Source organism: Phaenicophaeus curvirostris, chromosome 1 (assembly GCF_032191515.1).
Source record: "Phaenicophaeus curvirostris isolate KB17595 chromosome 1, BPBGC_Pcur_1.0, whole genome shotgun sequence".
NCBI classification, from domain to species: Eukaryota; Metazoa; Chordata; class Aves; order Cuculiformes; family Cuculidae; genus Phaenicophaeus; species Phaenicophaeus curvirostris.
In genome coordinates, this window is record NC_091392.1 from 43,586,955 (window position 1) to 43,612,017 (window position 25,063).

General features: G+C 50.4%; 4 protein-coding genes across 5 annotated transcripts in view; 1 reads left to right on the top strand and 3 right to left on the bottom strand.

The window, feature by feature from the left end:
* Window positions 1–25,063, bottom strand: part of SYNGR1 (synaptogyrin 1) — a 360,929-nt gene that overhangs the window by 234,802 nt on the left and 101,064 nt on the right. The window lies entirely within an intron of this gene.
* Window positions 1,490–12,292, top strand: JOSD1 (Josephin domain containing 1). Of its 2 annotated transcripts, XM_069855684.1 has the most exons (5): window positions 1,490–1,573; window positions 2,641–3,476; window positions 8,048–8,176; window positions 8,288–8,482; window positions 9,870–12,292. In XM_069855684.1, the coding sequence occupies exons 2-5, from the start codon at window positions 3,292–3,294 to the stop codon at window positions 9,967–9,969; spliced, it is 609 nt and encodes a 202-aa protein (XP_069711785.1). In that variant the 5' UTR covers window positions 1,490–1,573; window positions 2,641–3,291; the 3' UTR covers window positions 9,970–12,292. The 2 variants fall into 2 exon arrangements, with proteins under 2 accessions (XP_069711785.1, XP_069711794.1); XM_069855693.1 differs by lacking the exon at window positions 1,490–1,573 and having other exon boundaries at window positions 2,579–3,476.
* Window positions 12,480–15,254, bottom strand: TOMM22 (translocase of outer mitochondrial membrane 22). The gene is made up of 4 exons (XM_069855707.1): window positions 15,094–15,254; window positions 14,880–14,998; window positions 13,952–14,069; window positions 12,480–13,240 (listed from the first exon to the last, which is right to left on the bottom strand). Exons 1-4 carry the CDS (start codon window positions 15,199–15,201, stop codon window positions 13,166–13,168), a joined length of 420 nt encoding a protein of 139 aa, XP_069711808.1. The 5' UTR covers window positions 15,202–15,254; the 3' UTR covers window positions 12,480–13,165.
* On the bottom strand, window positions 17,097–20,896 carry CBY1 (chibby 1, beta catenin antagonist). Its single transcript, XM_069849793.1, has 5 exons — window positions 20,634–20,896; window positions 19,888–19,986; window positions 18,851–18,959; window positions 18,648–18,763; window positions 17,097–17,654 (listed from the first exon to the last, which is right to left on the bottom strand). Exons 2-5 carry the CDS (start codon window positions 19,963–19,965, stop codon window positions 17,571–17,573), a joined length of 387 nt encoding a protein of 128 aa, XP_069705894.1. The 5' UTR covers window positions 19,966–19,986; window positions 20,634–20,896; the 3' UTR covers window positions 17,097–17,570.

Consider the following 25,063-nt stretch of genomic DNA (forward strand, 5'->3'; position numbering starts at 1 on the left):
CTCCCAGGTGACAAGCAATAGGATGAGAGGAAATGGCCTCAGGTTGTGCCAGGGGAGGTTTAGGTTGGATATTAGGAAAAATTTCTTTACTGACAGGATAGTGAAGCGCTGGCACAGGCTGCCTGGGGAAGCGGTGGAGGCTCCTTCCCTAGAGGTGTTCAAAAAATATGTAGACATGGCACTTAGGGTCATGGGTTAGTAGGCACGGCGGTGTTGGGCTGACGGTTGGATTGGATTATCTTAGAGGTCTTTTCCAACCATAATGATTCCATGATTCTATGTCTTTAATCTCTCGCTTGGCAGAAAGCACAGCTAGGGAGGGTTCATGTTTATTCACCAGGCGGTAAACCACTTCAGTTGTCCTGGGCTTTTTATCATAGCATGAAAATTGATGCTCTCATTAATTAAGCAGCTGAGAAGAGAAGGGAAACTGAAGCTCAGGGAAATTAACTCGCCTAAGGTTACACAGTGAACCATCCGCAGGGCCAGAATGAACCCTGCCCGTTCTGTCAGCTGCATGCTGGGGCTTTGCCCCACGGAGCCCTGCCTGTGCCCTGGCAGCGCACCTGGTTGCGGTTCTGAGATGGGAACTGATTCATGGGAGGAAAAGGACCAGATCCACCCAATCCCACAGCCTCACAACTTTTCCCTGCCCTTCTCCTCACACCTTCATTCCCTCTTCCTCACACCTTCCCTCCCACCCTCTTCCTCCTCCTCACACCTTCCCCCCTCCTTCCTCCTCCTCACACATTTTCTCCCCCTCCTCATCTTTCCCTCATCATACTTCTTCCTTCTTCCCCTCCTCCTCCTCGCACCTTTCCTCCCCCCACCTTTCACTCCTCCTCCCCTCTTCTCCCCTCTCTCCCCCCATGCCTTCTTCCTCCTCCCACCTTTCTTCCCCCTCACACCTTTCCTTGCTTCCTCCTCCTCACACCTTTCCCTCTTTCTCCTCCTCCTTGAACCTTTCCCTTTCTCTCCCTCCCCTCTTCCTCCTCGCACCTTTCCCTCTTCCTCGCACCTTTCCCTTTCTCTCCCTCCCCTCTTCCTCCTCGCACCCTTCCCTCTTCCTCCTCCTCCTCACACCTTTCCCTCCTCCTCCTCGCACCTTTCCTTCTTCCTCCTCCTCGCACCTTTCCTTCTTCCTCCTCTTCCTCGCACCTTTCCCTCTTCCTCCTCGGACCTCTTCCTCGCACCTTGCCCTCTCTCTCCCTCCCCCTCTCTCTTCCTCCCCTTCCTCCCCTTCCTCCTCCTCGCACCTTTCCCTCTCTCTCCCTCCCCCTCCTCGCACCTTTCTTCCCCCTTCTCCTTCCTCCTCGCACCTCTCCCCCTCTACCCTCTCCTTCCTCCTCGCACCTTTCCCCCTCTCCTCCCCATCCTCGCACTTTCCTCCCTCTTCCCCCTTCTTCCTCCTCCCCTCCCCTGCCCTCTCCCCCCGCCCCCCGCTGACGTCACGGGGCGCGCGCGGCGCGTGCCGGGGGGCGGTGGGTCTCGCGGCGCAGGCGCGGGGCGGTGCGGGGCCGGGTGAGGCGGCGGCGCCTGGCGGGGCCGCCTGGCTCCCTCCTCCCGGGAAAGGGTGGGAGCCTCGGCCCAGCGACCGGGGGGGGGGGGGGTGGTTGTTGGGGGGCTGGAGAGGATGGGGGGACTGGAGGGGGTGGAGGATGGGGTTGAGAGGGTTGGGGGAGTGGTTGAGGTAGGGGGGATTGGGGTTGGGGGGGTTAGTTGTGGTTGTTGGATTGTGGTTGGAAGGGTTTTGGGGGGCTGGTTGTTGTTGGAGGGCTGGAGGGGGGGACTGGGGGTGTAGTGGTTGGGGGGGTTGTGGTTGTTGGGGGGGTTGGTTGTGGTTGGAAGGGTTGGGGGGCTGAAGGGGATGGGCTGGGGGAGGCGACTGGGGTAGTGGTGGGGTGGTTGGTGGAGCTGGTTGTGGTTGGTTGGGGGGTTAATTGTGGTTGGTGGGGGGCGTTAGTTGTGGTTGGTTGGGGGGGTTAGTTGTGGTTGGTGGGGGGCGTTGTGGTTGGTTGGGGGGCGTTAGTTGTGGTTGGTGGGGGGCGTTAGTTGTGGTTGGTGGGGGGCGTTAGTTGTGGTTGGTTGGGGGGGTTAGTTGTGGTTGGTTGGGGGGCATTAGTTGTGGTTGGTGGGGGGCATTAGTTGTGGTTGGTTGGGGGGGTTGGTTGTGGTTGGGGGAGTTGGTTGTGGTTGGTGGGGGGGTTAGTTGTTGTGTTGTGGTTGGAAAGGTTGGGTAGGTGGTTGTTGCAGGGGTTGGTTGTATTTGGGGTGGTTGTGTTTGGGGGTGGGGAATTGGTGGGGGTTGTTTCTTGGTGGTATGTTGAGAAGATGGGAGTGGTGGAGAGAGTTGGGGATGGAAGAGTGGGGGTGGTTGATGGTGGTGGAGGGCAGGGTTGCTTAGGGGTGAAGGGGGGGTTGGTTGGGGGTGAAGCGGGACGTTAGGGATGGTGGAGGCTGTGGGTGGATGGGTGGTGATGAGGGGAGGCTGGGGGAGGGTGGTGTTGTGTGGGGAGGTGCGAAGCAGAGACTTTGGGACTGGTCCTGGCTGCTGCCTGCCTTCTCCTCACCCCACCCCCCAATGGGCTTTGTGCTGCCTCTTCTCATTGCTAATGGATACTTCCCTTTGTTGGGGTGCAGGGTGGCTTGTGAGGAATCGTCTTCCCTGGAGCTCAGACCTGGTGTTTTTTTGTGGCCTAGCAAGAAACGGTTTATGGTTTCCTTTCCTTAGCTGCTGTTGGCATCATCTTCTTGCCTGGATTCAGGCGTTCCCAAAGGAATGGAGGAATGCAACTGTTAAGTCCTTAACCACCCCATGCTCCCATAAGGCAGCACCAGAAGCTGGCTTCATCTTCTCTGCTTTGGCACTTTGGGGGTGGACCTCTCCTTGTTACCTGCTCTGGGTACCTTTTTAGTGGCACTGTAGACCAAAGGAGATGGAAGAAAAGGAGCGATGTGATAAATTCCAGCTGCTACCTCAAGACTAAGAGGATTCATATCTTTTGACTTCTTTTTTATTTTCCTTTTCTTTTGCGGGGGAAGGGAAGTACAACATTTTAAGGGGTATGGGAGGAGGGAGGAAAAATATGTTACACATCTTTATGTGGTTTTTAAAACCAGCCATCAGAGGCCATTACTGAATAAACTGAAGCACGAGGGTAGGGTTTGTGAGCTGGAAGCAGTGCTAGCCTACAAAAGAAAGGGGCAGTGGGCTGCTTTTGTGACTGTGGAGGAAGAAACCTCAACCTCCTTCGTTTCTCACCACCTACTCTCCACCCACCCTGTGAGAAAATGAGTTGCGTGCCATGGAAAGGTGACAAGACAAAATCGGAATCTGCAGAGCCACCCCAGCAACCACCACTGCATATTTACCATGAAAAGCAGCGTAGGGAGCTGTGTGCCCTCCATGCCCTCAACAATGTCTTCCAGGACAGCAACGCCTTCACTAGGGAAACCCTGCAGGAGATATTTCAGAGGTAGGATACTCTCTGCACTGGCGTTGGTGTCCCCTTGTCCTCTGTTTTTCAGAGGGATTTTCAGATCTCTTTTGGGGAGGAAAATGGCAAACAAGGGTTTAAGAGTGTTCCACTGCTTTGAACTGAATATGGCTTCCTTTTTAAATCCTCCCGTTCTTTTTCCTATCTCTCTCCATGCAGAAATTCTCTCTTTTTATTTGTTTAAGCCTTAAACTATTCCAGCTGCCAGTTTTGGGTCCAAGGCCTTTATTGTAGATGCTCTCAGGAGATTGGACTGCTTTCTTCTCCCCTACCCATGCATCTTCTACTCATTGTCTTTATTTTTGCCCCTGCCTGATGTAGATATGTTATCTTGATGTTAACGGATTTGAGGATGGGCTTGGGAGAGTGAAGGCAGCAGGAATGACAAATGGGTCATCATAAAAACTTGATTTAGTACCACAGTGCTGTGCTTCTAAGATTTTTTTTTTTTTTTAAATCAGGAGCTTTGCCAAGAGCATGACTCCTTGTTCAAATACTTAAGTGAACTTCTTCCAATATTTGGGTTTTTTTTTTTCCGTGCAGTGAGACGCTGTGTATTCTGTCAAACTCAATTCCATTTCATTAGCTAGATCCCTGTGGTCTGTGGCATTGCTAAATGCTTCCCAGCAGATTCAGATAATTAATAAAAACATTTTTGAGCTTTTCTAGGATAAATGTAAATTATTAATGTAGCCTGTGCGATAGCTTATGTTTTGCTCATTGTTTCGATGCTTTGTGGAAATTCTTCTCTGTGTGCCTTTGAAAATTCTGGTGACCTGTCATTGATGACGTGAAGTAATCAAATAGGAGAAGGGGTCTCCCCTGATACTCTGTGGATGTTGTACTCCTTGCATAAGTTATGCCGGAATACCCATTACCAGCAGCTGACAGCACCTTATGTTTGTGACAGGTAGAAAATCACACCTTGCGGCAGCGGTTATGCAGGTACTGTGGGACAAGGTAGTTGGCGCTGCCCTTTGCTGATGAGCAGGGAGCTGCTTGACTCAACTGGTGCTTGACTCATCAAACACACGTGTGTCTGTCTTTGGCAAAAGAAATGTGGTGAGGGACTACAGCAAATATCGGATTGAAATGCTATTTATGTTAGTGTTGTAAATAAAACTCCTGTTGGTGAAGTGGAGCTGTTCCACAGCAGGCTCAAGGCACTCTTTGTTCTGTGAAAAAAAATGTTGTTATGGTTTTGTTCCAGAGCAGCAATTGTCAGAATCTTAACCGCGGGTGGATTGCTATTGGCCTGAAGCAAACAAAGGCAGTTCATGTGGTAGGAGTGTGATGATCTAATTAGTTGGCTTTCATTGGGTTTGGAGAGAGAGAATTAGTGTGCAGCATGAAACCTCTCAGAATGAGCTGGGATGTTAATCCTGTCGGACTTCTTGTCCTAGGAGGGAGAATTTGTCTTTTGATTCCAACCTGGTGGTATTCCATCCAAATACTTGGATCAAGATGCACAGATTGATTCAGCCCCATGATAGTATGGAAATACATGTGGAAATTCCTCTCAGAAGTGGATGATCTATAAGCTAAGCATAAGCATTGCCACTACCTTTGCGTGTCTGTTGGGTTGCTACTCGTGTCTAGCTCTTTGACCTGCCTTTAGGAAGTGTGGATTTTGGTTGCATTTATCACTTTTCTGTGTGTCTTTCCTGTATCTAGTCATATCCTGTGTGTTGATGACTGATAAAGGCCCAATGAAATTTTTTAATAATCTACAAAAATGTTGCAAAGCATCAATTTTTTAAACCCAGTGTTGACAAGGTAACAAAATCACAAATAAGATTAAGCTTTCTGTAGCTTTTGCCTTGAAGAATGACTGAACCGCATTGCTTAATCATTAGTTTCCCTTTCGCTGCCTCCTGTTGCATAAGGTCATTGTAGTCTGATGATCATCATCTCGAGCATATGCCAAAACTTGGTCCAAACTCCCCTCTGATTTCATAGTCCTTCCTTTCTTCTTCTAATACAAGAAATATCTCTTTTGATGTTCCTTTGGCTGTTGTTGCAGGATGTCAGGTTGCATGTGCCAGATGTTGCATGGAGATAGAAACAAAATCGCTTCACTGGAGCCTTGTGTATTGAGACCTGTTTAGCAAAGGCAGCTGCGTGCAGGAATCTTGGAGCCTGTTGTGTTAAGACAACATGTTGGTGAAAGTTTCTGGCTTGGAAATCTCGGGGAGATTATTGCTGGGATTTCTGTCCAACTTTTTTGGTATTCCTCAGCTCAGCATCTAGATAGAAAAATCAACTTTGGGGAAGCAATTTAATTCCATTTCTAATCAGAATCCTTCAGCTGGTGATCGTGGGTTCTGTTTAGGTATGTGTGAGTAGAGAAGTTGAGATGGCTCATGGTGAAAGTTTGCTCATGGGTTCCAGTTCTTGAGTGTGTTATCTTTGCTGGTCTCTTCATCTCATTTCTGGGGCTCTGAAGGTCAGGAGAAGAAACAAAGACAATTAAGTTCTTTCAGCTCTCAGCTAAGCTTGTCTTTGGAAAACGGTGCCACAAGAGGGTGCTTGTGCAACCTAACGGGTTCTGCGAGCTGAGAGGCTTTCCTAGGTCACTGACACTTGAGAGCTAATAGATTGGAGCAATGATCTTGAGGAATTGGTTGTAGCCAAATGATCTTGCTTTGTGGAGATGCTGGAAGAGCTATGACAAGCTACAGTAGCACCTTGGTGACTAGTAACATACAGCAGAGCTTTGGAGACTGGAAAATGTTACTGCCTTGCTTGGAAATACCCAGTGCTGGAGCACCTTCCATATGAGGACAGACTGAGAGATTTGGGCTTGTTCAGCCTGAAGAAGAGAAGGCTCCGAGGAGACCTTGTAGCGACCTTCCAGTACCTGAAAAGGGCTACAGGAAGGCTGGAGAAGGACTGGTCACAAAGGCTTATAGTGATAGGACGAGAGGGAATGGGCATAAACGGGAGAGGGGCAGATTTAGGCTAGACATAAGGAAGAATTTCTTTACCATGAGAGTAGTGAGGCACTGGCAGAGGTTGCCCAGGGAAGTTGGAAGTTGTGAATGCCCCATCCCTGGAGATGTTCAAGGCCCCATCCAACCTGGCCTTGGGCAGCCTGATCCAGTGGGGCATGTCCCTGCCCATGGCAGGGGGATTGGAACTAGATGATCTTCAAGTCTCTTCCAACCCAAACTGTTCTACGATTCTATGATTAACAGCTTTTCCTGTTACCACATTGTTTCCCCCTTCTGTAGTTCAGTCGTTTCCTGTTCTGCTGCAGTGTGCCCTACTGTAAGGAACTCCACAGCCGATGCCTACAGCTACCTGTCTGCAGCCTCTCTAGCCTTGGTTGGTCTGAAACTCCCTACACAATCCACTGCTTACTGCTTCTTGTCAAGTGCCTTACGTTGTCAGGGCAGGAATGTAGAAGGGCTGAGGGATTTTCAGTGGACAAAACATGCCTGCAGAACTTGCACTGAGTGAAAGGGTGAGCAAAGAATGTGCAGGAATATCTGGTGTTTGAGGGGATGGAGTTGGCATGAGGGAGAGGCAGATGAAACATGGCTGTTCGGATGATACAAAAGTTTTGAACGTTGTGCCAGCAGAGCTAATGGAGTCTTTACCAATCCAAAGAGCAGCTCATCACAACAGAAATTCTCAGGCTTGACTTGAACTTGCTGTTCTCTGCTTCCAGTTTTGCCCCTGTGCTTGCTCTTCTAGCTGTTGAAGGACATCTGCCACCATCATCATAATTCATCCTGTTGTTTTCTTTCCTTATAAAATTTCTTGAGGGGGGAAAAGACCAAACATAAACCAAGTGATTTTTTTTTCCACGTGTCTCCATGTTTTGTGCCTTTTATCCACTGTCTGCTTTTGTGCAAAGGGTGTCTTGCATCTTTCCACGCAACGTGGTGGGCTGTGGTTCTGGATATTTAGATGCTCAGGCAATGCCAGTGATATCTAGGCAAGCTTATCGATTAAAGGTGAAGATTGCTTTGCAACAAGGTTAGCTGTTTAGTTACCTACAGCAACACGTAACCTTTTTTATCTTCTAGCAATGTTTTAGAAAGCTCCCAGACTCAAATATCTCCACAGCTTTGTGTCTGAAGTCTTTCATTTACCAGTGAGGGATGAGGGAGAACAACCCTTTCTGCAGCCAACCCTTCCTGCCTTTGATTATCAAGACTGATGTTGACTGTTGGACTCTTGAAACTGTGATAGCCATTGTTCTAAATGGCAAACTGTCATTTAGTCCAGCCATGAATTGAGGAGAAAGCAATTGAAGCATCCTGCAGAAGCGGGAGTTCAAGGAGGGAAAGAAAGGCTTCCCACTTTGCAGTCTCTTTTACAGTAAACCTAGGATCTTAGGAGTCTTTGTACATGGAAGTTATTCTTAATGCATTGTTTAGCCCCCTCAGCTCATCCGAGTGATAAGAGGGAACAGAATTGTTTGTGTTTGAACACACAAACCCTGAAAATGAGCTTTAAGTTACACAGCGACTCGCCCCTCCCTGCTGTGTAATATCAGTTCAGCAAACACCCACTAGAGCAGTCTCCTGTTCTGTTTGCAGGCTGTCTCCCAACACCATGGTGACGCCCCACAAGAAAAGCATGTTGGGAAATGGAAACTATGATGTGAACGTGATCATGGCAGCGCTTCAGACCAAAGGCTATGAGGCAGTTTGGTGGGACAAGCGCAGGTACTGAGAAAACATGTCATTCTGGAGGCAGCTGCTGTTCATAAAAATAAGAGAGAGATGAAGTTAAAGTACCAGAACATAATCTTGCTGCTGTTTTATGCACTCTTTCAGGGATGTTAATGTCATTGCCCTGTCTAACGTGATGGGCTTCATCATGAACCTGCCCTCCAGCCTTTGCTGGGGACCCTTGAAGCTCCCCCTCAAGCGTCAGCACTGGATCTGCGTCCGGGAGGTGGGAGGCACCTACTACAACCTCGATTCCAAACTCAAGGTGCCCGAGTGGATTGGAGGTGAAAGTGAGCTCAGGTAGGATTATTTGCATCCTCTTCCTCCTCAAATCCTTCCCTGCTGGAAGTGGGGAATCTGTCCTTAAGCAGTTAATGATTGAAACATTGGTGGTTGACCTTCAATAGCAAAGGTTTGACAATAATAAGGTTCTTGAGCATCCACTTAGATTTATACCCAGGAAAATGCTTTTGGCAATGGTCATCTCTGTGAGCTCAGGACAGCCTGGCTTTGTTTCTTATGTGACTGGCTCTGCCACTAGTGATGAAGGTAGAGGCCGAGTCTGGTATTAGTGGGTAGCATCTGCAGCGAGATCAACTGTGCCTCTTTCTCTCCTCAAATGTGAGAGTATCGTCATTCCTTTGCCTCCTTAGTAGCGATCTGTGTGTGTGTTCCCAACAAAAGGCTTTCTAGACTAAAGCCACAACCTCGTCCTTGACAGCAGTGAAAGCTGCTTGCTAGGAGTCACCTGCCTATGTAAGTATACGCTGTGCTTCTCGCTTGACTCCCTTCCTCTCTTCAATCTTAACACAATGTGGTTGGTGTGATTATCTTTGATTGTGAAGTCTCGCAGTTGCCATTCAGCTTCCCTTCCATCATGTTCTAAAGCCTACCAGCAGCTCTGCTGCCTCCGCTAGACTTCTTCTGAGGTAGGTGTGGCACGTGAGCAGTATTTGCAGAGCCTGCCGTGCCGTTAAAGTCTCAGTGAGGTGAATGGCAGCCTTTTGTGAACTTCAGGCATAAAGTAACACAGTTCTGGAACTCCCATGCAGAGCTTCTGTTGGATTTTATCCTGGGTGTGCTCTTCTTCAGCAATAAATAAGTCTTCCTGTGGAGGAAATTCTGGACATCTGTTCCAAAAGATATCATAGAAAATGTTGATTTGACAGTGTCAGATGACCAGGCGGTGCACTGCTGCTATGGCCTGAGATAAGGATGTCTAAATTATGGGGTTTATTTCCCTACAAGTATTCCAGATTTGTTGGGATTATTTTAAAATATAGTGGGATTCTTGATCTTGGAGTCCTGAAGAAACTGAACTTAGTTTTAGGTCTGTTTTTGCCACCTTGGAAAACTGGAAAGTGACACCCATATGGGCTTATCTCTGCTGAGGTTAAGATTGTGTCTACCTGCATCTGCAGTAACTTGCTGTGTAGAGGTGTGTTGGATCTGGTGGGGCAAGTTTAACATTAGGGTGCTTTTGCATTGTCAGAAAATTACTTAAGACAATGTGTAGGGATTTCTGGGGATTTCTTGTCACATGGTTGGACTCGATGATCCGGTGGGTCTCTTCCAACCTGGTTATTCTATGATTCTGTGATTTCCATTGTTCCTTGCATTTAGTTATTGTAGAAGAAGACAAAGTTATAAACTCGGTAGCAATTATTTCTGCTTCTCTTCACAACAGGAAATTTTTGAAACACCAGCTGAGAGGAAAGAACTGTGAACTCCTGCTGGTGGTGCCAGAGGAGGTGGAAGCACATCAGAGCTGGAGAGCCGACGTGTGACCTGACCAACTTTGTCCTCCCACTACAGCTCCCCTTCACTGAACTCCCAACATCATGGAACCTGGATAATGGGTGCCCTGACTCTTCTCGTCTGGAACTTCCTTTGTTAGGCTCTTCTCTTCCTTTCTTGGTGCAACAAGGCAATGGCGTAGGATGTTGCAGGGTGGTGGGGGAAGAATTGAGGGCAGAGTGGAAGAAAGCGGAAGCCAATCACTTTAACTGCGAGGGCGGATGAGCTGCATGCCCTTTGGCTGCCTAGAAGGCATTGCACTCTTTAAAACCAGGCTCAGAGGCTGGGGTGTCCGCAAGCCTCTGGACTCCCTTTCCCCACGTAGGTCAAGGCCGTGTGTGTGGTGGGACACTGCTCCCTCTGGGGCCTGACAGGGAGGAGCAGGGGCCGAGCACACTGCTGCCTCTTCACGAGGCTCTCCCTCCGAAAGAAGTTGTGAAGACCTTTGCAGTTCCCAAGGGTCTTCTCTCTGGACACTCTCAAACACTAGGAATGGTACGGTATTCAGTACAGCCCTCTGCTGCTTAGGGATGGTTTGTGCCAGGAATTAGGCAACAATAATAAAACCAGCATCATCTTTCAAGAGGTTCCTTGGGTAGCTAGAGGATTCTTCCCCAGTGTCCTCAGGGATTTTTGCGCACAGCGAGCAGTTGTTTGGCAGCACATGGCTGGCTAAGGTGTGTGGAAACAGCAAGCACAGGCTGAGTGAGGAGTATCGAGTTTCTAGATCAGAGAGGCCGTGGTCTGCTTGGGTTTCTTTGTGCTACATTGGGTTTTCCTTTTTTAATCTCTTGGTTTTCTGCATGCTCACCCAGTAGTTTAGGAGCTGCTTGGTGAGAGGAATAAACCTGAAGGGATTTTGAGAGGAATTGGTTCCCCTTTTATTTTCCTCTTTCCAGAAGTCTATCCCACAGTGGCAAATGTCATGTGAAATGTTCCAGAAAGAGGGACAGTTACAAAGTAAAAATGGGCTGAGGGGAAGTCTTTATAAGTCAGGTTATCCCCTTTTCATAGCCACAAGCTGATGATGTGGGAGATGCAGAGTCCACCAGAACCTTTGGGTGTTAGCGAGGTCCTGGCCTGCTAGCTGAACCAACCTCTCTGTGTTGGCCAAGAAACATTCCTTTAATGGATTAATTGCTTTTTCCTCCCTTCTCTCCCCTGGGGAAGAGTGACTAGACATGGAGACACTAAGAGGGATTGCCACAGGCTGTTTCCCAGTCACCTGGGTGAGCTGTAGGTCTGTGCCTTCCACTGCAGGAGGAGCAAACGTGGGATTTGGAAGGGGCTTTGTTGCATTTAGCGCTTCCTGGCTGAGCCACTGTGTGCTTCCCTCCTTTTTGCATGGGATGTCCTGGTTAAACAGCAATCTCTGGGATGTGACGCAGCCTGTAGAATCCCTCTCCATCACGTAGGAAGTCTCATTACTGGTGTTTGAGTTTGTGAAGGGAGGGGCTGTTACTACCTTTTCTCAGTTATTTTTCTCTCGAGAGCTCTGCAAATGTGCGAGCGGGTGCTGGAACCTGGAATTGCACCTTCCTAACAGAGGACAGAGGCCACTCAACAGTGGGACAATGCTGTTTGCCGACCCCTGGGCATCTGGCAAGCGCCACTCTGCAGTCTTGAGCACAGCCTCCCACCGTCAAGGGCATACGGCTCCTATGTTTTAAAGACCCGATGTTTCTATAAAAAGTCCAATTTCATAACACATTCCAAATGACCGATACTAGCCGGCTGAGTTTTTAAACACTTTACAGGCAGGACACGCAGCCTGCAGGTGTTCTGCTTGTGACTTGAAGCCATTTCAAGGGGAAGGGGGGGAATAAATATCAACAGCAGCATTTTCTATGCTGATGAAAGATGCACTTTGGAGAAACCCTGTTTGCATGGGAACCGCAAGCCAACAGATCAGTGCACAATATGCAAAGATGTTTTAAAATATTTGGGGGCTACTTTCCTTGTGTGTCAGCCCTTTCCCTGTGGGGAGCGAGTGGAAACTGTGATCCAGCTGCTCAGGTAAAGGGAAAGTGTAGGATCACACCCCCACGAGAGGGCAGGCGAGCTGGTCTAGCCCCACTGCTTGGGAATGGGGGAAGCCCCTGTTTGTTTTCTTGCTTGTTTGGTTTTGTTGGAGCCTGGTCTTTGGGTTTGTTTACAGAGACGTATTTTGTTTAACCAAATACTAAAAATGGAAAAAAAAAAGCTGTTTCCATGTAAATGTCCTTTCACTTCTGTAAGTTCAGCGGGATTCGTTCTGTAACAAAGTATGTAAAGGAAAAGTAAATCAATTTTTTTTTTCTTTTGGTTATAAAACTGCTTCCTTTCTGAGTGTTAAGAAGCTGGGAGGTTGGTCAGGGGTGCGGAGGCACAGTCTGAGACCTCCCTGAAGCCACACGGAGCCACCTGAAGGTGACAAAGCCCTGTCCATCCCATCCCCCCCAAACATGAAATAGAAGAGCCTCTGACCACAAAGCCGCCACCAGCGCTGAAAGAACTGAGCCTCCTTAAAGGAAGTTTATTAAAACCACACTGCTCAGGTTGGATTTATTTAATATTCCATACAAAAAAATACGCAGCTGATATCTGAAGTTCTACTTGACGAGGCAGAGGATCAGTGTGGATGTGATCGTCTTCAGCCTGGCCTGCCGCTCCCTCGGTTCTCACACATGTGAAGTTGAAGTGAAAAAGTGGTTTTGCCTCTTCCTGGAGAGTGTTTCTCACGGTGTACAGCTCCCTGCACCCCTCTCCTTCCTTCGCTTCGTCTCCTGGGGAAGTCGCTCCTCCTGTCACTGGTGTCCTTGGGCTCCGAGTCAGCCAGGAAAGGATTGGTTTTGCTTGACTGCTGCCTTTGAAGCCTGACCTGTGCCCTGGGGTGGAGCCTGGAAGAGGAACACCCCTTCCTCCCCTCCAGTTCCAGTCTGTAACTGGTTATGGTGCACTGGATAAAAGGAAAGATGATTTCTATGGGGGAAGAATGCAGATGGGAGCAGTCGTCAGGTCCAGAGGTGGGGGCTTCCCCCAGCTGTTATGAACAGGTCAATGTCCCAAAAAAGAACCAAAAATAAAAACAAAGAAATGGAAAAAACCGAAACAAATGCCCTGACCCAACAAATCAACAGTTCGACAGATCATCATCATCTCACTGTCTTCCCACGTGGTATGAATCCAACGCAGCTCTTCCGCAATTTAGATTTTTCCAGGTAGTGGAGGCAGACCCCCTGGCATTCCCCCCGAGAGCCCCGTGTTGGGTCCGAGGAGGATCTGGAAGGGAAGTGGTTCAGTTGAGGGGCTGTGAGGACGGATATTGGGTGCTGCGCTGCCCTCCCGCACCGAGACGCCCTGGGACAGGACAGGTCCCTGGCACAGCATGGCTACCAGCCATGTTCTGCAGCATCCGCTCCTCACTCAGCCACACCAAATGCAAACAGCAAACCTGGGCCTCTCCACCTTCGGCCCACCTGCCTGTTCCCAGGAATCAGAAATGTGCTGGGATGGGCTCTTTGTCAGGGACTGCAGGCGTAGAATGAGGGGTAACGGTTTTAAGCCAAAAGAGGGGAGATTTAGATTAGACATTAGGAAATTTTTCCTGTGAGAGTGGTGAGGCCCTGGCACAGGTTGCCCAGGGAAGCTGTGGCTGCCCCACCCCTGGAGGTCTGGAAGGTCAGGCTGGATGGAGCTTTGAGCAGCCTGCTCTGGTGGGAGGTGTCCCTGCCCATGGCAGGGGGGTTGGAACTGAATGATCTTTGCAGTCCCTTCCAGCCCAAACCGATCTGTGATTCTATGAATATCATCCCTTTGGGAAATCCAACCAGAGTATCTAGTGGGATGAATGAGGCCACAGTGTGTAACGAACCACGCTCTTTGGTTTCTGCACCCCAAGCTCCTTCAACAGCTGGTAAGCGGCAGGAGGCGCAGGCACCCCGAGCCGACTCCAGAGAGCCAGCAGAGAGGGCTGGGGTGCTCCCACCTCACCTGTCGCTGCTGCAGCTGCTGCTGCTGCTCCATCTGCAGTTTTTCAGTTTCAAAGACGACAGGGAGAACCAGAATCATGAAGGAGGTGGTCCCGATCCACAGAGCTGCCCTAGAGAATCTACGGAAGGGGAAGCACATAAAGAATAAGAAACGGTTCCTTAAGCACTTCAGTCAGGCACCAGGCTTCCCCTGTGTTCCTTCTCCATGCCTCAAACCCTTCCACAGTTCCACACCCGAGGTGGATTGTTCAGGGAGGAGAATAGGGCAGCGAGTCCCGTGGGTGGGGGCTTTAGGGTGCACAGGAAAGGAGTGCAAGGGGCCCCTGGGGGTGTGCAACGAGGTTCCCACGGGGATATGCAATCACGGGAGTGTGAGGGGTAGTTCGTATCGCGGGTGGGGGCACACTGGGGGATCCCTGCGGGTAGGAGCAGCTGAGAGAGCTGGGGTTGTTTAGCCTGAAGAAGAGGAGGCTGAGGGGAGACCTTATTGCTCTCTATAACTACCTCAAAGGAGGTTGTGGAGAGGAGGGAGCTGGCCTCTTCTCCCAAGTGACAGGGGACAGGACGAGAGGGAATGGCCTCAAGCTCCGCCAGGGGAGATTTAGGCTGAACATTAGGAAAAAATTTTCACGGAAAGGGTCATTGGGCACTGGCAGAGGCTGCCCAGGGAGATGGTTGAGTCACCTTCCCTGGAGATGTTTAAGGGACGGGTGGACGAGGTGCTGAGGGGCATGGTTTAGTGATTGATGGGAATGGTTGGACTCGATGATCCCGTGGGTCTTTCCAACCTGGTGATTCTGTGATTCACAACCGGAGGGGGGGCACCAGGGAGCGAAGGACATCGGGGAGCGAAGGACATCGGGGCGCTCCCTCCTTCCCTCCCCCCGCGCTGCCGGGACACCGGGCCGCGCTCTCCCCGCGCCCCTCACCGGTACATCTTCTGCGCTACGGTCAGCGACAGCTCGAAGGTGGCTCCGGCGGCGGCGCGCACGCTCTCGGGGAACATCTCGGTGAGCCCCCACAGCCGCTCCGCCAGCGTCTCGTCCAGCTGCGGGCACAGCGCCGCGTCACCGTCACCGCCCCCGCCGGGGCCGCCGCGCCCGCCCCGCAGCCCCGCGCTCCCCGCCGCGCCCGCCCCGCTACCTCCTCGTCGTCTTCCTCCTCCTCCAGCTCGTCCTCCAGCTCCTCGGCCTTGCCCGCGCCGCCCTTGGGCAGCAGCTCCTCCGGGGACAGGGGCGCCGCCGCAGCCATCGCCACCGGGCACGGACGGAGGGCGTGCGGCCGCCGGAACCGGAAACGGGGCCGGCAGCGCGCACCTCCCCCACCCCCAGCCTCCCCCGCCCCGCCCGGCGCTTCCGCCGCCCCCTGCCGGCGGGAGGGGGAACTGCACCCCCCGGCTCCCCGGCCGGAGCGATCGGCGCCTCCTGCCGGCGAGAGGAGGAACCGCACCCCCCCTCCGCGTCCCCTGGAAGGGGCCCCTGCAGGGCGTGCGGCCGCAGCGGTGCGAGAAGCAGCCGCTGCTACAGAAAGGGAGTGTTTTGGTTTAAGCCAAAGGAGGGCTCGTCTAACTGCGTTCTTTGCAAGTCAGGCTGAACGTCCCTCCGACTGCGCGGCTCCTCGCGGGGCTTTTCCAGGCACCGGTCACCCTTCAGAGATGGGAGCGTCTTGTGTCAGTGGGATCTGTGTTGAACAGAGGTGTCTGTGTCTGTGATCCCCCCTGTCTGTGTCTGTGACCCCCCTGTCTGTGTCTGTGACCCCCTCTGTTTGCAGCCTCTCCCCATCTCAAAGGCAAACTCAGGCAGAGCTGCAGCCAGCTCCCCATCACCAGGAGTTCTGACTCTTGTGAACTTCATAATAACATTAAAATCGGCCCTTGGAAACTAACGGAATACAAATAACATTTCAGGGAAAAATTACACGCACATATGCAAGTGGGAAATCTGCTCTGTCCCAGCTCTTGTCTGGCTGCACGCGACGGATGGAGATCGCTCCCTCGCGGTGCCCAGGCCTGATAAGGGATGCTCGCTTTCTAAAACTCCAAAGGAACCCTTACAGAGCTTATTTGCCGTCACTTTCAGTATCAATAGGGTCCTTGCACATGCTTCCACAACCAGGATTTGTTTGAGGAAAGGGAGAGGGGAGCTGTGTGTTGCAAAGATATACGACAGGTAAACCCCCTTTCCTTCGCAGGAAGGAAGCTGAGTTATGAGCAACCGTAAGATGACAAAGTTCACGTTACTGTAACTTAATAGCTTGACAGATGAATCATAGTTTCAAACTAACCACGTTTCTGGATGGTACATTGGGAGAAAATCTGGAAGGACAGACTAATTAACAGACTTAACGTTGCCTTGGGATATCACAGATGTTAAATTCCATAATCCTCCATTATAAATCCCACCAGATGTTCATCTCTTAAAGAAGACCATCAAATAGTTTGGTAATACTGGTGGCCCCTTGGCAGGAAGATTCCAGAGCTGTTAAATTACTAACTTTTGCTGACACAATTAGCATCGCTTCCCCTGGTGAGCTGTGGCAGACGCGAGCCATTAAAAATCACACTAGTGGAGCTCTTGAGAGACCCCCACCTGGAATCCTGTGTCCAGTTCTGGAATCCTCAACATAAGAAGAGTACAGAACTGTAGGAAGAGGTCCAGAGGAGGCCACAAAGATGATATGAGGGCTGGAGCACCTCTGCTGTGAGGACAGCCTGAGAGATTTGGGGTTGTTCAGCCTGCAGAAGAGAAGGTTCCGGAGAGACCTTACAGTGACCTTCCAGTACCTGAAGGGGCTGTAAGAAAGCTGGGGAGGGGCTTTTTACAAGGGTGTGTAGTGACAGGATGAGAGGGACTGGATATAAATCGGAAGGGGAAAGATTTAGGTTAGACATTAGGAAGAAATTCTTCACAATGAGGGAGGTGAGGCACTGTCACAGGTTGCCCAGGGAACTTGTGGCTGCCCCATCCCTGGAGGTGTTCAAGGCCAGGTTGGATGAGGCTTTGAGGAACCTGATCCAGCAGAAAGTGTCCCTGCCCATTGCAGAGGGGTTGGAACTGGATGATCTTTGATCCCTTCTAGCCCAAACCATTCTAGGATTCTGTGATCTAATGTCATAATAAATGATGATTAAAAAAACCCCAAGAATCTGGTTTAAAATGTAAATGCTTTATGTAAAGCGCGCAAGACCCTTCAGCACAAGCATCCCTAGCACCCTGTTCACCAAAGCTCCCCCCTCAGACCCCTCTAAGGGGACAAGTTTGGAGAGTAAGGGTCTCTCTGCTCTTTCAAGCACAGAAGGCAGGGAGGGGCCTGGCTGGAGCTGGATCTCTCCATCGCCCATTGTCAGGGTACGGACCCCTGGACTGCAGTGAGGGATCATAGGTAGGGGAAGTGCTCCGTGTGTGTTAAGGAAGCGTGTGAGGTGCCGAACCAGCCGTCACACAGTACCTACAACGCCACACCACATAGGAGGTACATCATGATCGCAGTACCGTGAAACAAAGTACCCATACACAGTACCAACACGGCCAGGAAGCCCCAGCCAGCTCTGCCTACGTGCCGGGGCAGCTGAGACAGAGCCAGCCTGCTCGCCACCCCAGCCTCCTGCAACTGCTGCTTCTTCACTTCTTCCTCCTCCGGCTGTGGCTCTTCAGTTCCTCCACCTCCTTCTCCATCAGGTGGACCTCAGCTGTGACCTCGGAAAGCTGCAACACAAGCAATGACAAGAATGAGCTACACTCCGTGCAACCTCGCAGTCCATCGTGCAGCTCAGACACATGCGGCAGGGCACGAAAGGCCCAGGTGGATCCGAGACTGCTCTTCTTCTGGAGAACCACCTCATATCATAGCAGCGCATGCAGTGAGACAGATGTGCCTTGGAAGCTTTACCGATTTCACAGAGACACCACTGAGATCTACAGCCACAGGCCGGCACCCACACGAGGGAATTTGTTTCCATTTCAGTGAGAGGGAAGCTGAGATTTTGCATTTCACTGAGGTCGCATGGAAAACCTGGAGAGCAGCAGGGCCTTTTACTAAATGCTAAAGCCACAAAAGCCACCTGCCAGTTTTAGAACATGAGAAGAGCGTAAGGAAGAAACGTGATGAAGGGATAAGTGTTTGTCAAGACACAATGGCTGAATCACTACCAGACTGAGAACACACATGTGTCATTGAGAATGTATCAAGATTTTAAGCATGAAAGCTGTGATCTCAAGTTAAGATTGAATTTCTGTTTGTTTAGGGCTTGGAACTTCTTTCATCCGTAGGTTTAAACATTGAATAGATGACACCCCATGTGTCACAACAGAAGGAAACTTTAATCTCCTGTGACCAGAACGGGTGGCGGTAACTCTGTTCTGTTTAGGGCAGAGACCAGAACAGCAAGAAAAACACTGTACTCCAAGCAGAAAGGGAAAGAGGAAACAGGGCACGTGCAGGGGCTTCTCCCTAATCCAGTCACAGTGTTCACAAAAGCCAAGCTCGGCTGTGGGGGTAACCCCCCCTCCTCTTCTTGCAGAGGAAACTTTACTCAGGCTTTACTCCCACAGCCACTTTGTCGTTGCAGTTGTTTTGCACAGCAGGGTAAAGTGGAAAGAGCAGGGTAAAGTGAGAACAGCCTCTTTTGGCAGTCCCAGCACCCTCCACTTGGGCATTCCCACTGCTGTGGGCAGCTGGATAGTTGGACAAAGACTCACCATGTCCAGCAAAATATCCACTTTCAGCCGAAGGAGGTTGTTTTCTTCCTGCATCTGCTGGTTTCGCTTGAGCAAGCGCTGCATTTCCCTGCGACAATCTGTGAAGCTTCCTGATTCTGGAAAGACGACAAAAAGCAGTTAAAACACAGACTGTCAGCCAACCGTGGCTACTTCAGACCAAAGCCAGCTGAGCTACACCCTACCTGCCACCCACTGGCCATTTTCAAACTTGAGGCTCTGGCCGGTGAGGTTCATGGTGGGGGTGCTGTACTCCAGGCCCAGCTCTGTCTCACGGGTCGATCTATCCAGCGTCTGGGAGGAGATCACACACACTCAGTGCTTTACAGAAATCCAAAGTCACCCCTTGATGTCCCATTCCTTAGTAACTGGCATTCCAAAGGAAGCTGCCCTGAAATCCAGCTTTGGTCATAGAAGCAGAACAGTTTGAGCTGGAAGGAACCTTAAAGATCACCCAGTTCCAACCCCCTGCCATGGGTAGGGACACATCCCACTAGACCGGGCTGCTCAAGGCCACATCCAACCTGGCCCTGGACACTCAGAGAAGGACTTCAGGGCACTGATTGATGAGAGGCTTGATATGAGCCCACAATGTGTCCTCGCAGCTTAGCAGGCCAACTGTATCCTGGACTCCATCAAAAGAAGCACGGCCAGCAGGCTGAGGGAGGCAATTCTCACCCTCTGCTCCACACCTGTGAGACTCCACCTAGAGTCGTGTGTCCAGTTCTGGAATTCCAAACATAAGAAGGATATGGAACTGTTGGAACAGGTCCAGAGGGGGCTATGAAGATGATCAGAGGGCTGGAGCACAGGCTGAGAGAGTTTGGACTGTTCAGCCTGGAGAAGGCGCTGGGGAGACACTACAGTGGCCTTCCAGTACCTGAAGGGGGTACAGGAAAGCTGGGGAGGGACTTTTTACAGCGGCATGGAGTGGCCGAATGAGGGGGAATGGCTTTAAATTGGAAGGGGAAAGATTTAGATTAAACATTAGGAAGAAATTCTTCACAATGAGGGTGGTGAGGCACTGTCACAGGTTGCCCAGGGAAGTTTTTGGTGACAATTTCACACTGCAGGTGGGGTGATGATGATCCTACCCTGAGCTGTTCCACTTTTATCTTTGTATCTGGTCAATATGGTTGCCGTGCTGCCAGAGGGAAGAGGCATGTCTGGGAGCTCTTGTAAGGGCTATAGTGCTCGCAGCAGACACTGCCCACAGACTCACCAGGTGCAAGTTGGAATAAGAAGCACATTTCCTTGGTGGGGTCTTCTTGGGGCTGAAGGTGTTCCCAAAGAGAGGCATCGCTCATGGATCTGGACGGAGCTGCGGGATGAGAAGCAGCGATATGACCAGGCAAACCACATTGGCTGTCAGCATGGCATTTCCCTCCCCACTACCCTTGATTCCACCAGCGTTTGCCCTGTTCCCACCTAAAGCTGGTGAAGGGGCTGGAGAACAAGTCTTATGAGAAGCAGCTGAGAGAGATGGGGTTGTTTAGCCTGGAGAAGAGGAGGCTGAGGGGAGACCTCACTGCTCTCTACAACTGCCTGAAAACAGGTTGTGGAAAGGAGGGTGCTGGCCTCTTCTCCCAAGTGACAGGGGACAGGACAAGAGGGAATGGCCTCAAGCTCCACCAGGGGAGGTTCAGGCTGGACATTAAGAAAAATTTTTTCACGTAAGGGGTCATTGGGCACTGGCAGAGGCTGCCCAGGGAGGTGGTTGAGTCCCCTTCCCTGGAGGTGTTTAAGGGACGGGTGGACGAGGCGCTGAGGGGCATGGTTTAGTGTTTGATAGGAATGGTTGGACTCGATGATCCTGTGGGTCTTTTCCAATGTAGCCCCCTCACGAAGCGAGCGCTCCCCTCACTACCCTCCTCGCCCCGGCACCAGGGAAAAGGGGGGTTCGGGAGCACGGGCCGGACCCACGCGGCGGAGAGAAAGGGGAAAAGCGCGTTCCGGTAAAGGTCTCACCTTTCGTTTTCCTCTCCCGGGCGTCTCGCTGGCTCGGCGACGCCCGCCCGCCGCCCACGCGCGCTCCCCGCTCCCCCCTCCCCCCCAGCCACAGAGTGGTACGGTCAGCCCCGCGGCGCGGGGGCGGCGAGATCGGGCTGTTCCATCGCGGGGAACAGGGGGAGGAGGTGTAGTAAAAGCGCCTCTGCGGTGCTGCCGTTGCCCGGGTGGTCTCGGGCGCCGGCGCGCGCCTAGGGAGCGGTTTGCGGCCGGCGCGTTGCCAGGGCGACGGCGCGGCTCGTGCCCCGCCCCCGCGGGACGAGGAGGAGGAGGAGGAGGAGGTGGAGGGCAGAGCAGAGCAGAGCAGAGGATGCTCTGGCTACGGGAGGGATGGCAGCTCTCCTCTGCGGGCTCTTGGCTCGGCCCCCGAGCATCCGCGGGGGAGCGGGGAGGAGGCGGGACTGTGCGGGCTGGAGCTGCTCGGGCTGCACCGCGAAAGGGAGGCGTCACAGAACCGCTAGGTTGGAAAAGACCCACAGGGTCATGGAGTCCAACCGTTCCCATCAATCACTAAACCATGCCCCTCAGCACCTCGTCCACCCGAACCTTAAACACACCCCCAAGGATGGTGACTCAACTACTGTTTTGCTGCGTCCTCACAAGGGGAAGAGGAGGACGTGTTCTCTTGGAGATCAGTGATGGGGCCTAAGGGAGCGGCAGGGGAGATTTACAATCATAGGATCATAGAATCACCAGGTTGGAAGAGACCCACCGGATCATCGAGGATGTTGAGGCTCTGGAGCGAGTCCCGAGAAGAGCAACGAAGCTGGTGAGGGGGCTGGAGAACAGGCCTTATGAGGAATGGCTGAGAGAGCTGGGGTTGTTTACCCTGGAGAAGAGGAGGCTGAGGGGAGATCTCATTGCGCTCTATAACTACCTGAAAGGAGGTTGTGGAGAGGAGGGTGCTGGCCTGTTCTCCCAAGTGACAGGGGACAGGATGAGGGGGAATGGCATCAAGCTGATGTCAGGCTGGATATCAGGAAAAGAAATTTCATGGAAAGGGTCATTGGGCACTGGCAGAGGTTGTCCAGCGAGGTGGTTGAGTCACCTTCTCTGGACGTGTTTAAAAGAAGGGCAGACGAGGTGCTCGGGGACATGGTTCAGTGGCAGATGGGAATGGTTGGACTCAATGATCTAAGAAGGCCTTTCCAACCTGGTGATTCTATGATTCTATGATATTAGGAAAAGGTTCTTCACCCAGAGGGTAGTGGAGCACTGGAACAGCTCCCCAGGGAAGCAGTCATGGCACCAAGCGTGATAATATTCCAGAAGCCCTCAGACACATGGTGTGCATGTTGGGGTTGTCCTATGCAAGGACAGGAGCTGGACTCAACAATCTTTGTGGGTCCCTTGCAAGCCCGGGCATTCTATGATTCTGTGATAGGCCCAGGGATTCCTAAAACATTTGAATTGCTTGGAACACTATCATAGAATCACTAGCTTGGAAAAGACCTCTTAGATCATCAATTCTAACCATTCCTATCTGCCACTAAACTATGTCCCTGAGCACCTCATCTACCCTTCTTTTAAATACTCCCAGGGATGATGACTCAACCATCTCCCTGGGCAGCCTCTGCCAGTGCTCGATGACCCTTTCTATGAAAATTTTTTTGTTAATTGTTGTTCTTTTTGGTTTTGGGTTTGTTTTTGTTTTTTTTTTAAATTAATCATAGAATGCCAGGTTGGAAGGGACCTTAGGTATCATCTGGTCCAACCTTTTAGGTGACATACAGTTTAAATGAGATGGCTCAGAACCGTCTCTTAACCTCATGTTCTAAAGTTGAGCATTAAAAGTGATGAACAACATTAGACTGTTAGTCGAAGAGTCCCTCTTCATTTGTGAACATGGGTGAAGAAGTGGAGAAAGTCTGGGGACCTGCACTCAACGAGGTTAGTGAATGATGGGTTAAAAGTTGGAGAGGGAGGAGCAGGCAGTTCTATAATAAGCTGTTCTCTGGAGCAGTCCCGCTGCCCTGATTTTTCTCCATATGTTACAAAGTCCTCCCTTCTCCACACAAGACGGGATAATTTTAGTTGTATTGTGTTACTTGCTGGCTTGTATTCCATGGGAGGAGGCTTTGGTAGTTGGTTTGGGTGATATTTTGAATGAAAAGCAGAGGAAGGCAGCACACATCACCAATGCTTCCTTTTGCTAAATTTTAAAATAATTCTCCAATCTGATAGAATTTAGTGATCTGAAATTACTTACTTCACTGTTAGAAAAGGCTTCTGCTGGGGGCTTTGTGAGGCTTTCCTGAAAATTTTAGATCGATGAGTTATTAGAATGCTGACTTTAGGTAAAGGGGAACAATGAAGAAAAGGGAAAAAAAACCTGTGTGTGGGAGGGCAAGCAGATAGACAAAAGTGCCAGGAAAGAGGAAAAAAATAAGAGATTCACCAACCTTTTAATTTTTTTGTACATGTAGTAATACTCCACAAAACCTAGTCTTCTTTAACAATCTTTTGTTCTCAGAGTGGCTAATTGGCACCCTTCCTGAAGTGAACCAGAAAATTGCTCACTTGGAATGAGAATTGGAAAGATACCACAGCACCAGCCTGGTGACTATAGACAAGAAAAATCTCTGGTGCTGCACTATCGTCTCGTGGTCCAGTTAAGCAAAATCTCATTCCTCCAGGACACATGCTATAAAAACAGAGGTCTTCTGAGCCTGTGTACTAGAATCTGTGCACTGATTATTTTTATTTTTTTAATAAGAGACGGGATTACAGCATGGATTACAGAAACATAAAAGTAGAATAAAAGCTTGCTGTTCTGAATGAGGGCTTTGTGAAGTACTTGTGGCTCCTATCAGCATCTAACATCTGTGTGTGTGTGCATATATTGGATAAGAAAGATGAAAAGAAGAAATGCCAGAGTGAAATGAAGGCAAGAACCTTGGAAGAAAAGCTGCAAGAATGTGGAATTACCATTTTGAACTGAAAAAAATCCCTGTGGTTAAGCTAACTGCTTATAAGAGTCAAAGACCATACAGGGTAGTGAGGAACTGATCTCTTAACACTCACTTTCATCTTTTTTTAGTTGTTAAATGCACTAAAAAAATGTGAGTTGCCTAATACTGAGGGGAGGAGAGGGGAGGGAAGAATCTCTCTGAGGTGCACAAAGGCACATATGTTTCCTTTATAAGTACTTAAGGGGTTTGTTACTGGGGGAAAAATGGACATTAATAAATTCTGGTCAGGATATGCCCCAGCAGTACACAAAGGTCGTAATGTTCACCTTCCTAGAAGAAACCTGTATGTTTCAGCACAGTTGTGTGCTTGACTTCTTTTACTGAGCAGGATGAGTATTGTAGTAATACATCATAATTACTGTAAAACTGAACTGTCTCATTTATCCAGGGTGTCACAGTGACTCTCTGACAGTCTCTTCCTCTGAGACAGACACTTGGGAAAAGTCAGGCAGCCCATCCCCACTGCCCTGGCATGTGAGGTGAATGCACGTTTCTGTGTGCCCGATTGCTGTGTGCACGGGTGCTAATGTGTGTGTGAGCAGTTTCACAGCTGTGAATGAGCGTTCAGAAAGCTTCTCCAGAAATTTGAGAGCAAGAGAAATAGGTTCAGTGTCTGATTTTTGGAGCGATTTGCTTCAGGAGTCTTTCTTCCTTTGCATCGTTTTACTAAATTTCATTTCTTGCCAGACTCTATTTCCTCAAAAAAAGCTGTGGAATTTCCTCACCGCACCAGCTTCCTACCCTGTTCTGGCAGTAATTTCTCCACTTACATCAGGCAAATGCTGATGCAAGAGTCGACCATTGCTGTTTCTACCATTGCCTCTCAACATATTGCATTGTTCTCCTGCCAGTGGGTAGTTTGATGTAGGATTTTAAGTGAGGTTAAAAGCATTATGGTGTCGCACTGCGCATCCTTCTGAGCTGTCACTTTGTGGGGACACTAACACCTAGCATGCTCTCTCTGTTCCGGTACAATAACTGGAGATATCACTGAGGATCAGGCTGAGAGTTGGGGTTGTTCAGCCTGCAGAAGAGAAGGTTCTGAGGAGACCTTGTAGCTACCTTCCAGTACCTGAAAGGGGCCTGCAAGAAAGCTGGGAAGGGACTGTTTACAAAGGCTTGTAGTGATAGGACTAGGGACAATGGGTATAAACTGGAGGGGGGTAGATTTAGACTAGACATAAGGAGGAATTTCTTCACTATGAGAGTGGTGAGGCACTGGCACAGGTTGTCCAGGGAAGCTGTGGCTGCCCCATCCCTGGAGGCGTTCAAGGCCTGGCTGGATGGGACTTTGGTCACCCTGATACAATGGGAGGTGTCCCTGCCCATGGCAGGAGGGTTGGAACTGGGTAATCTTTAAGGTCTCTTCCAACGCAAACTATTCTATGATTCTCTGGTTCTGTGATCTGCAAAAGCTCA